Source organism: Leishmania mexicana, chromosome 17 (genome assembly GCF_000234665.1).
Source record: "Leishmania mexicana MHOM/GT/2001/U1103 complete genome, chromosome 17".
Taxonomy (NCBI): Eukaryota; Euglenozoa; class Kinetoplastea; order Trypanosomatida; family Trypanosomatidae; genus Leishmania; species Leishmania mexicana.
The window spans coordinates 274582-287786 of NC_018321.1; the positions used below are offsets into that span (position 1 = coordinate 274582).

The 13205-nt window shown below is 63.5% G+C and overlaps 3 protein-coding genes across 3 annotated transcripts; all 3 read right to left on the reverse strand.

The window, feature by feature from the left end:
* Positions 1-321: 321 nt before the first annotated feature.
* On the reverse strand, positions 322-3870 carry LMXM_17_0570 (conserved hypothetical protein; the record flags this gene model as incomplete). The annotated part of the gene is made up of 1 exon (XM_003873870.1): positions 322-3870. The coding sequence occupies one exon, from the start codon at positions 3868-3870 to the stop codon at positions 322-324; it is 3549 nt and encodes a 1182-aa protein (XP_003873919.1).
* An 846-nt stretch (positions 3871-4716) lies between these two features.
* LMXM_17_0580 (bis(5'-nucleosyl)-tetraphosphatase,symmetrical-like protein) lies at positions 4717-5655 on the reverse strand (the record flags this gene model as incomplete). Its single annotated transcript, XM_003873871.1, has 1 exon — positions 4717-5655. The coding sequence occupies one exon, from the start codon at positions 5653-5655 to the stop codon at positions 4717-4719; it is 939 nt and encodes a 312-aa protein (XP_003873920.1).
* A 944-nt stretch (positions 5656-6599) lies between these two features.
* On the reverse strand, positions 6600-11492 carry LMXM_17_0590 (conserved hypothetical protein; the record flags this gene model as incomplete). Its single annotated transcript, XM_003873872.1, has 1 exon — positions 6600-11492. One exon carries the CDS (start codon positions 11490-11492, stop codon positions 6600-6602), a length of 4893 nt encoding a protein of 1630 aa, XP_003873921.1.
* Between the last annotated feature and the right edge of the window lie 1713 nt (positions 11493-13205).

Consider the following 13205-nt stretch of genomic DNA (forward strand, 5'->3'; position numbering starts at 1 on the left):
GCCGCCTGTACCGCGGCCCTGAGCTGACCTTTGCACGTCCCTCGCTCCTCCTCCGCCTCACCAGCCAGGATAGACGCGTCTCTCGCTCGCGTCTGTCTCTCAGGTGCGTTGTGCTTGCCTCATCCACACACACACGTCTCCTCCAAGCGCCTCCGCGACCGATCCACTCATCACACCGCTGCCCGTTCTCTTCCTCCGTCGGCCTCCGCCTCTGCTGCCTACTTCGCCTCCCGCTCATAATTCTATGAAAGGTAAAACCTGCGTGCACACACGCACGCATGCTTGCATGCCCCAAGCACACTGCCGTTGTTCCATATGGCCTTACAGGGCTGGAGAGGCCACGTTAAGGTTCTCGCACAACTCGCCTAAGGCACCACGCACGTCGGCGCGCAGCGCCGAGAGCTTTGACCGCAGCTCTGCCACGTTCTGCGACCACACGTGCCGATTGCCCTCCACCGTGTGCTCAGCGCGACGGCAACGAGCCTCAACCGTCGCGTCGATCATCTCTTGGTGCAACACGAGCAGACGCCGCATATGCTCCATGGCCGGTTGCACGATGGACAAGCGAAACTCCTCTGCGGATGATGGCGCAGCGGCCGCAGCGGCAGCGCAGGTCGTGGGTGTCGCACTCCGGCGCGATGCCCCGGGAGTGGTCAGTTCGGTAAAAGTGCCTCGTGAAGCTGCCGCTGCGAGCCGTTGCTCTCGCAACGCATGAAATCGCACGCAGGCAGACTCGACCTCACGCGGTAGAAGTTGTCGCACGCGTTGCTCAACACGCTCAGCGAGTTGTGCCTGCTCCTGCACTCGCATTTCCCGCTCATGTCGCAGACTGGTCGAGAGGCGCGCGGAGAGCGCCTCCTGCTGCTCCTGCAGGTGTGTCACGTCGCGTGTGAGAGCCTTTACAATGTCCTGAAGCGTGTCGGCCTGCTGCAACAGCGGTGCCTGCGCACGGCATGTCCACGCATTCGCCTCCTCCTCCAAAAGAGTCCGCCACTCGGCCTTCCAGTCCGCTTGTGCGGTTTTCAGGGCCTCTTGCCAGTCCTGCTTCAGCTTCTGCACGCGCCGCTCATGCCGGCGCTCGTTCTCATTCACCAGACTATACCGTCGGTCGTCCTCCTCGAGCAGCACCGCGCGAGTGGCAGCGCGGAGGTGTGCGTCGAAGGCATCCGCAGAAGAGAAGGTTGCCCACACGGGGGCAGTGACGATGCCTTCACTGCCGACGGTCTCGTCTGCGCGTGTACGGCGCTGATGAGACATCACCGCCTCCTCAACGTACGTGTGCAAGCGCCGCTCAAGTCCATGCTGCGCCTCTTGCTGCTCGCCGCGGTGCTGGCGGAGCTGGCACTGCACCTCCCCCTGGACCATCTCCTCAAGTAGCGGTCGAAAGTGAGGCAGAAGAAGCATGGCGAGACGGCGCTGCTCCGCCGGCGTGCACTGGGTCACTGCCGCCACGACGGAGCTCGGGTGGAAGTCCACCTCTCGTCTTCTTGCGTGGGTCGCACGCTCATCGGGCGAGTTGGACCGCGATGCAGCCGCCAACGCCTCACGCATTCGTCTTTCAGTGCCTTCCGCCGCGTCTTTGGCCTCGGCACGCACCCTGCCCACCTCCTCGCGCACCTTCTGAAGGTCTTTTCGTACGGCCGCGCATAGCGCCGACAGACCCTCGCGTAGCTGCTCGATGCGGTGCTCCTGCGTGGTGCGCCACATCTCCTGCTGCCGGCGTGACTCAGCCACCGTCAAAGTAGCCTCTGACGCATCAACTCTCTTCGTCCCCACATCCCTTATCGCCTCCCTTGCAACCCGATCAGGTGGATGCACTCGCTGGGGTGCACCTGGACTCTCCGTCGAGAACGTCTCTATGGGAGTCGGAAGAGACGATCGGCGGGATGGCACATGTGTCGCATGAGCCCGAGAGGGCAGAGGAGGGGCGGAGTGGCGACGACGTCCCCTGCCACGCTGCAACCCTGTGCAGCCCTTCCTGTGTCCAGAGGAGTGCACCGAGGTATTCCGTCGACCATGGACGGTTGCTGCACCAACAGCAGCGGGCGATTGCGTACGACTGCCGCCATTGCCGCGTGATCTGTCCCTCAGTCGGCCTAGGACCACCTCGGCCCTCCTCACCGTTCGACGGAGATGCACCGAAGAGGATGATGACAGGGTCGAACACGCTGACAAGGACGACGACGAAGAGTGCCGTGGCCGGGATGGGCGACGGTGTTCTTCAGTGCTGCTGCGCCGCCGATGCGACCGTGCGCTGCGAGCCTCACCACTCGCCGCTGGAGGTGCAGCGGAAGCCCGGTAAGCATGCGCGCCGCGGTTGTCGCCAGTGCTGGATGACTGTGGAGCGGCCAGCACATGAAAGGCGGCGGTCTCCTCTGCTCCCGTCGACACTGCGGACGAAGACAGGAGCGACGATGCTGTAGCCTGAGCGGCGGAGGTCTGCTCCTGCGGCTTCTCTGGACGGCGGTGTCTTTCTCTCTTACCCTCTGCAGTTGCCCGAGGCTTCGCATCCGCCGGGTTCAGAAGTAGATCGCTGCGGGGCGCTCCTGTGGCCCACGAAGTCACGTCTTTGCTGACTTCTGCTCGTATCTTGGCGACGAGGTCCGCCAGAGAGTCACGAGCGCGAGACGACAGTGAACCAGCCGCGACCAAAGGCTGCTGCGCCGAGTCACCGTGTCTGCTGACGTGCAGTGGTGCCTCAGAACTGGTCGATGTCTGAGCACGCTGTTCAGCGTCGACGGTGAGGCCCGCAAAAGAAGATGCCGGCGTGATCGATGCCACCGACGGCAGCAGCGGCGGTCGCTGTGAGGAAGACGGTTCGCCAGACCCTGTGTCGTTGTGCACCAACGGCATGTGCGTACCACGACGGCCACCCCCATCGGCCGTCGGGGATATTCGCCGGGAAGGGTGATCAGCGCTGATGCTACGGCTCGATCGCGGCCGTGCGGCGCGTTCGGAGGCATAGCGAGTAGCATTGTCGAGGCTAGGCGACGAGGACAAGTGCTGTGGTATGCGGCTACCGAGCTTGCCACCCCACCCCAGGTCGTCGCAGGGGTAAGGAGATGACGCGCAGCACACGTGCGGTAGTCTCCCCGCGCTGGCGCGGCGACGGTGGCGCGCGGCCGCCTCCCGCGCGTCCACCGGCGCGCATGGCGAGAACGAGGAAAGCGGAAAAGCCATGTCGCCGTCGCCGCGCGTCAGTCTGATCCGTTCTCCATCGCCTTCGCAGTCATCGTAAGGAGACACATACGTGCAGACATGTCCGGCCCCACGGCGCAGGTAATCCAGCTGGGGCGGGTTGCCGTCTGCGCGGCGCTGGCTACAGTAGGTGTCTTCGCCGTAGCGCTCTATGAAGGGAGAGCCTCCTCGCCCAGCGTCTGCGGAGGCAGACACCGGGAGTGGAAGGGATGTCGTGCAACGATAGCGGTCGTCCTGTTCGTCGCCGCACCCCACGCCCCCATCCGCGCCGTGTAACATGCGCCGTAGGAGAGAAGGGGAGGAATGTGATGCGGCGTGTGAGGCTGAGACGCCGTAGGAGTCGGGCACTGCTGGCATGGAGGCGCTTCGCCGCTGCTGGCAAGGGCACACGTAGGGGCCAACGCAGTCGTGACCGCTGATCCGGGCCTTCAGAAAAGGCAAGCGTGACGCGTGTGGAGTTTCGCGGTGGCGGCTGGCGACGCGAGGCCACGACAAACCGCGGCTACCGCGGCCTCCCCCGCTTCCTCCTCGCTCGGGTGGCGATGATGAAGGGCAAACTGGGTTCCAGATACCGCGCTTCCATGGCGGCGGCGACAATGACGAGCACTGCAGCCGCAAGTGTGGGTGAGGAATGTCGTACAGGCCTTGACACACCTCGCAGTACGAGGCCATCCTACTGCGACAACGATGGGATTGTGCCCCACGCGCCAAGTACCGGCGAGAGCGGGTCTACGCGTCTCGGAGAACGAAGAAAGCAAAGAGCGTGCGTGAGGACAGGAAGGGGTGCAAGAGGGAAGAGTTCCGATGGCGCAGCAGCACCAGGAAGACACATGGACGAGGGTGGTGCACCACAAGCTAGAATGCATGTGTGGCGCCTGCACAGACATGCACCCCAGCGCGCGAGTCCTCCTCTTCGCTACGTAGGAAGAGCTCAGCCTTCCCACCCGCTGATATCCTCATCGCTTGGAAGGTGAGGAGCGTTGCGTAGCGGTGGTCCTCGAATACCACAAGAAACAGCAGCCCCACATGCGTGCGCACGATCATGCTCTTCTCTCTCGCCCTCCTCCCCTATCCAGTGCAGTCGCCGTCACTGCGGAGCATCCGTGGATTGGCGCATGCGGCGAGACCACCAGCAGGCACAGGCACACACCCAAACGAATGGGACGATACGCCATCCCTTCACCCGTTTGGCTCCATCACTACGAGCACCCTCTCTCCGCTTCGGCTGATCCGGAGAGAAGGGAGGGAATGTGCACACGCCCGCAGGGTGTGCGGGCTACGATGTTGCCGCGCAAAGGCGGGCACTAACGCATGCGCAGACCAGAGACGAACAGACACAAAGACGTGCGCAGTAATTCAAAACTTGCCTTCGCCTGCGCCCCCCCCCTCTCCCTCTCTCGCCTGCGCCTCCCCCCCCCCCACACACACACCCTTCCTCCGTCCCGTGCCGCGCCTTCTCTGGAGAAGAGGAGGGGGGAGGCTTTTTCTTGCCTGCTTGCTGTCATTCACATGTGTACCTCACATCGTCGACTGGCGCAGCGGCGAGGGGTTCATCCACCCTGGCACGGACACCAGCGTACTCGGCCACACCAGCGCCGTCAGCTTGTCACCGTAGACGCAACCAGAATCTAGCCCGTAGGCGTACGGATGCACCTGCAGCCGCCGCTTGGCGTCGTGGCCGTACACGACCGTGAAACCCGCGTAGTCTCGATGAATGCGCCTTCGCCACTTAGACGCATCCCCATCTACCTTCTTTGGCGTCTTCGTCTTTCCACTGTCGTCTGCACCATCGCCGGTGCCACTTGCGCCGCTGCGGCTGCGACTGCGGTCACTGCTGCTGTTGCTCGCCTCCTCGCCGGCCACAGAGTCTTGCAGCTTGCGGACCAGCTCCGACCACTTCACGCTCCAGTTTGAACCGAGTCTAGGCCGCTCCAGTGTCGCAAAGGCGGCAGAAACAGAGAGGGCCACGTGCGCTGGCTGCCCCGTGGCCCCATCGGTCGGCTGCCTCCAGTACTTTTTTGCCTTTACCAGGTTACGCATGCGCGTTACAGCCTCGACGCTCTGGACAGAAAGCGAGATCGACGGATCGATGCCCGCATGGACAACGATGAGCCGATAGGCATGGAAACACAAAATGTGAGGGACAGACACCATGAAGGCAAAGACATCGTCGGGGCAGTGCAATGCCAGCGGGTAAAGGCTGCTGCTCGTCTCCTCGTCCGTCAGCGGAACATCCGCCCGCAGCTTTTCTGAGAGCTGCAGCAGCACCGCGTCGTGATTGCCCAGCACACCAATCGCACCAATGTCGTGCAGGAACCGCACGACGCCGTACGAGTCGGGGCCTTTGTTCACAAGGTCACCGACGAAGATGCAGACATCATCCACAGCACCATCCTCGGCTGATGGCGAGGCCGACTCTGCCAACGGACCTGGATCCAGAGCAGCCGGGATGCACATGCTCGGGTCACCACCGCGAGAAGGCAAAGGGTTAGCTCTAGAGAGCGACGATGCCGACGACGACGACGTCAGCAGGGCGGGGCAGCGCCGAACAACTGCATTGGTGAAGTGAACCTTTACAAGAAGCTCCCGCAGTTGGTCGAGACAGCCGTGGATGTCGCCGACAAGGATCAGGCGGCCTGCGGCACGACCATGCACATCCACGACGCGGAGAGACATAGAGACCTTTGGGGGGAAGAGCGAAAGGCAAGAGGGGAGGGATGGTGCCGTGTGCCTTCACGCGCCTGCGCCTTGTGAAAAGCAGGGGGAGGAGGAGGGGGAGGGGAGAGACTCTGTGCATGGATGTGGGGCACGACGAGGAGCAGGGAGGGACAGGAGAAGCCAAGACTGTTGCCAAGGTAGCCGGCGCACGGGAGATGCGAGCGCTCTGCGGCAGCGTATATCGCTGCGTGTGTGTCACATCGGCGGGCGTGCGGTATGTCCCGGGCGAAGCGCACACACAGACGCAGCAGTAAAACAGAAGAGGGCACACGGGAGCTCGCGGCTTTCATTCTTGGCGCTGGGCGTGAGCAGCCCGACACGACAGAGAGTGCCTTGACCTAAGGCTGGTACACCCGCCCGTGCAGTCTGACCACCTTCCTACCTCCCATCTCGACACACCGTCCGCCCCGCTTGTCAACGATAGAGTCGGGGTCGGCTTGTTTCCCATTTTCTTGCCTTGCCCATGCAGCCTCCCACCCACCCCAACGGCCCTGCGATAGCCCATGGCCGGTGTGCAGCAGTGATAGCGCTCCTGCACATGTCACCGTGCGTGTGCTGGCAAGGCGAAGAGCACACGCACAGACACAAGAGTCGTTCATCACTCCTGACATACGTCGCCTCCGTCATGGTCGGTCGTGATCGCTCCAGCCACACACACACACGCCTCCGCGTGTGCTAAGATGTCAGTCCGAGCCGGCGGCAGTAGAGGAGAAGAGTATCGCAGAGAGGTACGCCCTCTCGCGCTCGGCAGCGTCGCGAGCCTCGCGCTGCACAGCCTGCGTCGCAGATCGAAGCTGCCCCATCGACTGACAGAGAGAGGAGGGCGAGGAGGGATGCACAGCTCTGATCTCTTCGTCCCTGCGAACAGCCACCTCATTGCCCCCACAGAGTTGTCTACGCTCGATCGCCGCTACGTGGTATTGGCTACCCGGTGCGGTATCCGATGTGTTGTAAGCAGCGCAGCACAAGCGCACAGCCTCCGCCTCCAGTTGCGTGGCAGCCCTCCCCAGAGCCTCCAGTGCAGCGCTGGGGTACACCTCAAGTTCGCCAGCGCTGGTGGCGCGGCACTGCGATGGTGGCGGGTGCGATGCTGCACACACCAGTGCGCCGCCGCCAATTTTCATCGTTCCCGCGCTGACTTGATGGTGCAGCCCTTCACCATCGCATGTGCCTTCGTCGATCCCGCATGCACTGCGGTGCGTTGTCGAAGGCGGTGTCGCTCCCGCCTCTACGCGCCGCTCGTGCTGCGGTCGCGATGGCGGCGGTCGGCGTTGCCGTGGTTCGCGACTCTCTACGTTGCCGGCTTGGTCTTCGGTGCGCGCCGCCACCTGCGGAGCATCCCCGGCAAAGGAGAACGACGCTGAAGCGGAAGGGCGTGAGGCAGCACGGCGGAAGGGCGAGTCGGGGCCTCTGCTCGAGACGGCGCTCGACGCACCAACATGAATTTCGAACAAAGACACTGGAGCCGCCACTGACGTCGATGCCGCCACAGTACCAATGTGGAGATCAGCTCTGGCAGACGGGGCACGGACGTCCCCGCTCTGCACGGCGCGCGAGAGGAGCACCGCTAGCTGAGTTGAAACAGCGTCGAAGGAGTCGGTGCCTGCAGGATCGCCTGCACTGTTTCTTCCATGCGTGGCTAGCCGCTGTGCGTTCATGCGGTCCCACAGTGTTGCAGGGTCTGCTACATCGTCGCCCCGGCGTTGTAAGCCGCGAGATACCGACGATGATGGCAGCGACGGGGCGATGTCGCTGGCGATAGGACTCACCGGCGCGGCAGTCAGCAAGGAGCGCTCCGCATCCACGTCATCCAGCGTACAATATAGAGAGTGAGAGCCCAGCGCAGCCGCTGGATGAGAAGGCGATGCAGTGAAGCGGATAGGTGGCGAGTCTGTTGGCGGACGAGATGCACCACCTGCGTGGGCACCACTCGAAGCCCAATCTCTCGTCGGGGAAGGAGGGTAGTGACGATACGGCGAAGCGGCCGCACCGCTGCGCTGGCGGCGCAGCCCCGCCAGCTCTGCCTCCAGCTGCATCACGCGCTCCTGTAAAGCGGACTTGGCCGCCTGCTCCTGCGCTAACTGCGCGTGCCAGCGATCCCCCCGCTGCTGCGCTGCTGCGTAGGCGCGAGTGCAACGCTGAAGAAGGCGCTGCAGAAGTGCCTTGGCCTCGCGCATGTGCGGGGCCGCCGGGTCCTCTCTCACCCCAGAGAAGAGACTCCCTACCGTAGCGGAGCCCCTTGACGTCACTGCAGGAGGAGAGGAAGACAGCTCCAGCGCCGACTCGTCATCCGCCTCGCTTGCAATCAGCGGCGCGGCATCGACGTTTGCGCTACTCATGTTAAGCATGGACGCCTCGCGCGCACGACGGCGCCAATCCACGAGTTGTCGCTCCAGCCATGCCACCTTCTCCTCCGATCTCACGAGCTGCTCGAAGATGAGGGTGCTGGTGGACGCGAAGGTCACGCTGCGGGACGTGGCAAGGTCCGGGTCGCCGTCAGTGAGCGCACCACGCAGAAGAGCCCCAACATCAGTTCTGCTGCCTCGTGCACCAAGCAACGTCGAAGCTCCGTTGGATACTGGCGTAGCGTCCACAGAGCCGAAATCGGCGGCGAGACGCCGCTGAAGCGTAGCCACCTCCTGTATATCGCGACTGTGACGCTCTGCTAGGGCAGACAGCTGGTCAAGCATTGCAGCCTCATGCGCGCGCCACGCCTGCACGTCGGCGCGCATTTGGTCACACAGCCGTACAAACTCGTCACAGTAAGGCCCCAGAAAGGCGGCGAGGGCCCCGTCCGGAGGGGGCAAGGAAGGCGCTGGCGTGTGCGCGGGGCCCTCACAGGCGTGAGGTGCAGCGTCACAGGCCGTGGAAGCTACGGCCTCCGCCGCACACGGCCCTTCCTCTTGAGAGGCGATAGTTGCGTCGTAGAGGAGCGCTTGGGGATGGCACAGAGACACGGCGGTGGTGTCGATGTCTGCCATCGAGTCATGTACCGCAGGCTCGACACCGATGTGTGATGGTGCTGACGGCAGGGGCGCTCGCAGTCCCTCGAGCGAGCTTGGCTCACGCGTGCGTGCCCCGGCACCTGGACGTCTACCGGTTCGAAGCACAGAAGGTGGAGAGCCGGAATTTCCCACTCGTGGTGTGTGCTGCGGTAGAGGCGTCTGCTGCTTGTGATGTCCATCATGTGCCATGACGTCCCTGGTGTCAAAACTTGGCTCTTCGTCCTGCCCCACAGCCCTCATGGCAGCAGCCAGCTCCGCTCTCTCGCCCACGTCGAAAGACTCAGACTCGAAGAGAGCGTGGAAGCGCCGCAGCCGCGCCGCCTCGGCGTGTGTCGCGGCCGTGGCGCACGTGGCAGCCACGCTGGCTGCCCAAGTCGCAGGAGGGGCTGTAGAAAGCGCTGCCTCGTCTGTGCTCCTCACCGCTCCCACGGCGCGCGTGTCAGCGTGAGCCTGATGGCGAGCGTCTTGTGGGACGTCCACGAGCTTCGTAGATCGCACATCTGCCTCCGCTCGTGGTCGAAGGCTAAAGCCGGTAGAGTCTTCCGCGTCCCCAGTCACATTGATGCTGAGCGGCACTGTCACCGCTGCGTCGGTGCCGACTGCCACAGTGTTCAGAGACACACTTCTCATCGGAGCGGCACCGACGCACAGTGCGACGCCACACTCGCTGGCCGCTGCACCACGAGAGCTGTCAGCCGCCACACTGGTGGGCAGTGATGCTTGCATCGGAGGAGCTCGTGAAGCGGGCGTAGCTTCCGTCCTCGCACTGCCCCATTCCTCATCCTTGTCAACCGGCAACCGCGAAGCCATCAACGACGCCGATGGCGATCGCGCTGTCGCAAAGGGCGGTGAAGCCGTGCCACCGTCATCGGCTGCGCCATAGCGCTCTGACACGAAATCCCTCAACAGCACCGCGTACTCCTGCAGCACTCGCCTCGCTGCATCTGCGTTATCAAGACCGCGCACACGGGGCCGCCCCTGGTGGTGGTATTGTTGCCCTTTCTGCTGATGCTCTCGCCCAAGTGCAGCCCAACCAGCTGCAGCAGCCAGCACCTCGCTGTTGACGTCATCTACCGTCGCCTCCGCTACCACGGCGCAGATCGGCACGACCAGGGAGCACGATGATACTGCACTAGACGCGATCTGGAGGGAGGCGCTAGTGTCATGGTGCAGAACAGGAGTCAAGCTGTCAACGGACCCTCTAGACAAGGAGGAAGTGCTCAGCGTAGCGCCGACCTCTGCGAGACAGGTGTGCGTGAGGGCAGCAAGGCTGTATCGACTGCTCCACGGCAGTAGCGGTGTGGGCAGATGGGCGGAGGCGGCGCGTCTCTCTGCTGCCAGGGCCGTCGTTGTGCGGTCTACGGCAGATCTGACTTCCTGACCCCCTGCGCTCTGTGGAGAGGAGGCCTTCAGTGGACGGTAGCCACAGGACACGCTGGGGCCGGCCACGTCCCACAACTTCCAGATACCAACTGGTGACAGCACTGCTGACGCCGCTGAGAGCAGTGCGGCAGGACCGGATGAGCGACGCTTGTGACCGGCCTCGTCACCGAAGTAATCCATCGCACGCCGCGCCGTCCACGACGGCGGGTGTTGCGTCTCCTGGTGCTCCAGTGGTCTGACCGGCTCGCAGGAAACGATGAGGGTCACACACACGTGGCACATCCTCTCCTCTAGCGGCTCGCCTGCCGGCTGCAAGAACGCGAAGGCGGTCGGCGACGAGGACGACGCATTCGCCTCTGGATGCCCCGCCTCGCCTGTCAGAGGGTGAGTGCGCCGCCAGCCGACCGAGCACGACAGAGCCGCGTAGAGCACCGCCATGGCGTCGTGAATAGACTCCACACGCACATAGCAAGCTGCCGGTATGTCAGACGGGTGATCAACAGAGTCGTCCACCCCCTCCATTTCGTCGATCTCGGTGCGCAGCACGGCGCCAGAGAGCAGGTCTACCGTCGATCGCGGTCGCTGCAGCACAGAAGGATGGCGGAGCGGGGCCGCGTCGCGCACCTCCGTCACACTCATGGCTGCCACAACGCGGGTGTCAACAGGCGCGTCGGCCGGCGCGAAAAGACGGCTCAGCACGGCAGCGAACAATCCGCCCAAAGCCTGGGATGACGGCGATACCGTCGTTGACGGTGCTCGCTGCCTCGATGGCCACCCCAGCGTGCCGCCAAAGAGGAAAGAGGAGCTGCCCGCGCCCTGCGGCCCCATTGTGAACGTCAGCACTTCACGGTTCTCTGCTGCGGCTGCTGCGGTTGTTGCCGAGGCACTGCGAATCCTGCGGCTACCTACGCCTCCGTGCCGCTGCAAGAGCTCATCGGCGATAACTTCAGCCAGCCTCGCTGTGAGGCACGAGTCCGTGTAGGTGAGGCAAGCTGAGTCAGGCCCGTCAGCGTGATGTTGCGGCCGTACCGGACGTTTTTGCGCATCGTCGTTGGCGGCAGCGACTGAGTCGGCACCAAGCCCCTCGACAGCAATGAACGGCGTCTGCACGACCACCTCCATCGTGGCTGGTCGCGCCGACGCGGAAGGGGAAGAAGAGGAGGTGGCAGAGCGATCGCCATCTCGCATGCCCAACCCGACGACTCTGCCAGCCTCCCCAGCAAGCGCTACCTCACCTCCGCGAGAGTGTTGGCCTCGACCCCGGCGGAGGACGTTGGATGCCGACAGTGGTGAAGCCAATGGCAAGTAGCGCCGACGCAGCACGCACAGTCGTGATGTCACCTCACTTGAAGTCGAGCCAGACGCTTTCGCAGATGGATCAATGTGCGTGTATGCGCCACCGGTGGTCGGACCGCTTGTGATGACACCCAAATTGGACGCCGCCAGCCCAGTTTCTTCTGCAGTCTCGCCCCTTCTCTGCTCATCCTCCATCCGCCATGACCGAGGCTCTCGCCAGCGCAGAGCCACGCACACACGCGGCAGGGGGGCCGTAGGGACGCGATCGCATCGGTTGCGCTCCATCAAAGTGGGGTTTTGTACAGGAGGTGAGTGAGTGTGTCGCCGCGCAGCAGTGTATCGGCGTTTAATTCTAGCAGATCAACCAGCATCCATCGCATCAACGTGTGTGCGAGCGTGTCCAAACCGTACGGCGGACGCCTCTTTCGCTCTGTCTCCCAGCGCTTTGTGAAACCGGAGAAGGAAAACGATGAAGGTCAGACAGTACAGCGAGAGAAAAGACCAGGTACGGGTGTGTGGGCTGCTGCTGCCGCTGGAACGACGGTGCGATGTAGGGCGCCCTGCTTGACAACGCGCGGTCGCTCGCACTGGGAGCAGCTGTCCGCACGCATGCACACACACACACACACACACACACACACTTCCCGTAATGAAGCGGTGGAGAGGCAAGACACCCGAGATGCCTGCAGGAAAAGGCGAGGCGGCTCCCGAAGGAGACCCTGTGTTTCTGCCCCAGCGATGAGGAAGAAGACAAGGAGGAACGAGAAGTGCGGGGCGAGGATAACGGCCACCGTCCCGGAGACGTGTCTCTCTCCCGCCCCTCCGCCCACTGTCCCGTCGCTTCCCGTTCGTCCTGTGCGGATGCCGATGGTTGTCGCTCGATTCTTTTCGCGTGTTAGTCGGAGGAGGAGAGGGGGTGCACACTGCCGTCGCGTGGGGGGGGGGGGGGCGCGTCCGCAGAGCACGAGAGGCACCGGCAAGGAGAGAAAAAAGGAAAGGGCGGGGGAGGGAGGGGGAAGGGGGGAGGTTCCGCACAACGCACAAGGCACACACACACACACACCACCCCCACCCCTCTCTCACTCTCTTCTGCTGACGTACACATACACGTGTGTGTTCATGTGACGTCGATGGCGATAGCGAGGCGGCGGCTCAGAGGCACGCACAGTCTGCGATGCGCAGGTAAGCCACCACGCACGCACACGGAAACCGCACAGCGAGAGAGGGGAAGGCGGGACTACATGAACTCTTTTCTTTCGACCATTCTACCACGCGATCAGGTCCAACGGAGTATGCGGACGCAAACAACGGCAGCTCATCGACCTCTCTCACTGCCTCTGAATCCGGCCATGCGTCTAGCGAGCGCTTCTTGTCCTTCCTCATCCCCTTCTTCGCACACATGCTGCGCCATCGGCACCAGACGGACACTCGGGTGGACTTGCATGCCTTGATCCAAGCGGGCCGCGTTCAGGGGCCTCCTCGGAGGCGGTCGCGGTGGCGTCTGTGGTTCGGGTATTAGGGAGTGATGTAGGCGCGTGCTGGATGAGCTCAAGGGGGAGGCTGGCCAGCCTCAGGCCAGGGTCCTCTGAGACCCTCTAACCTTCC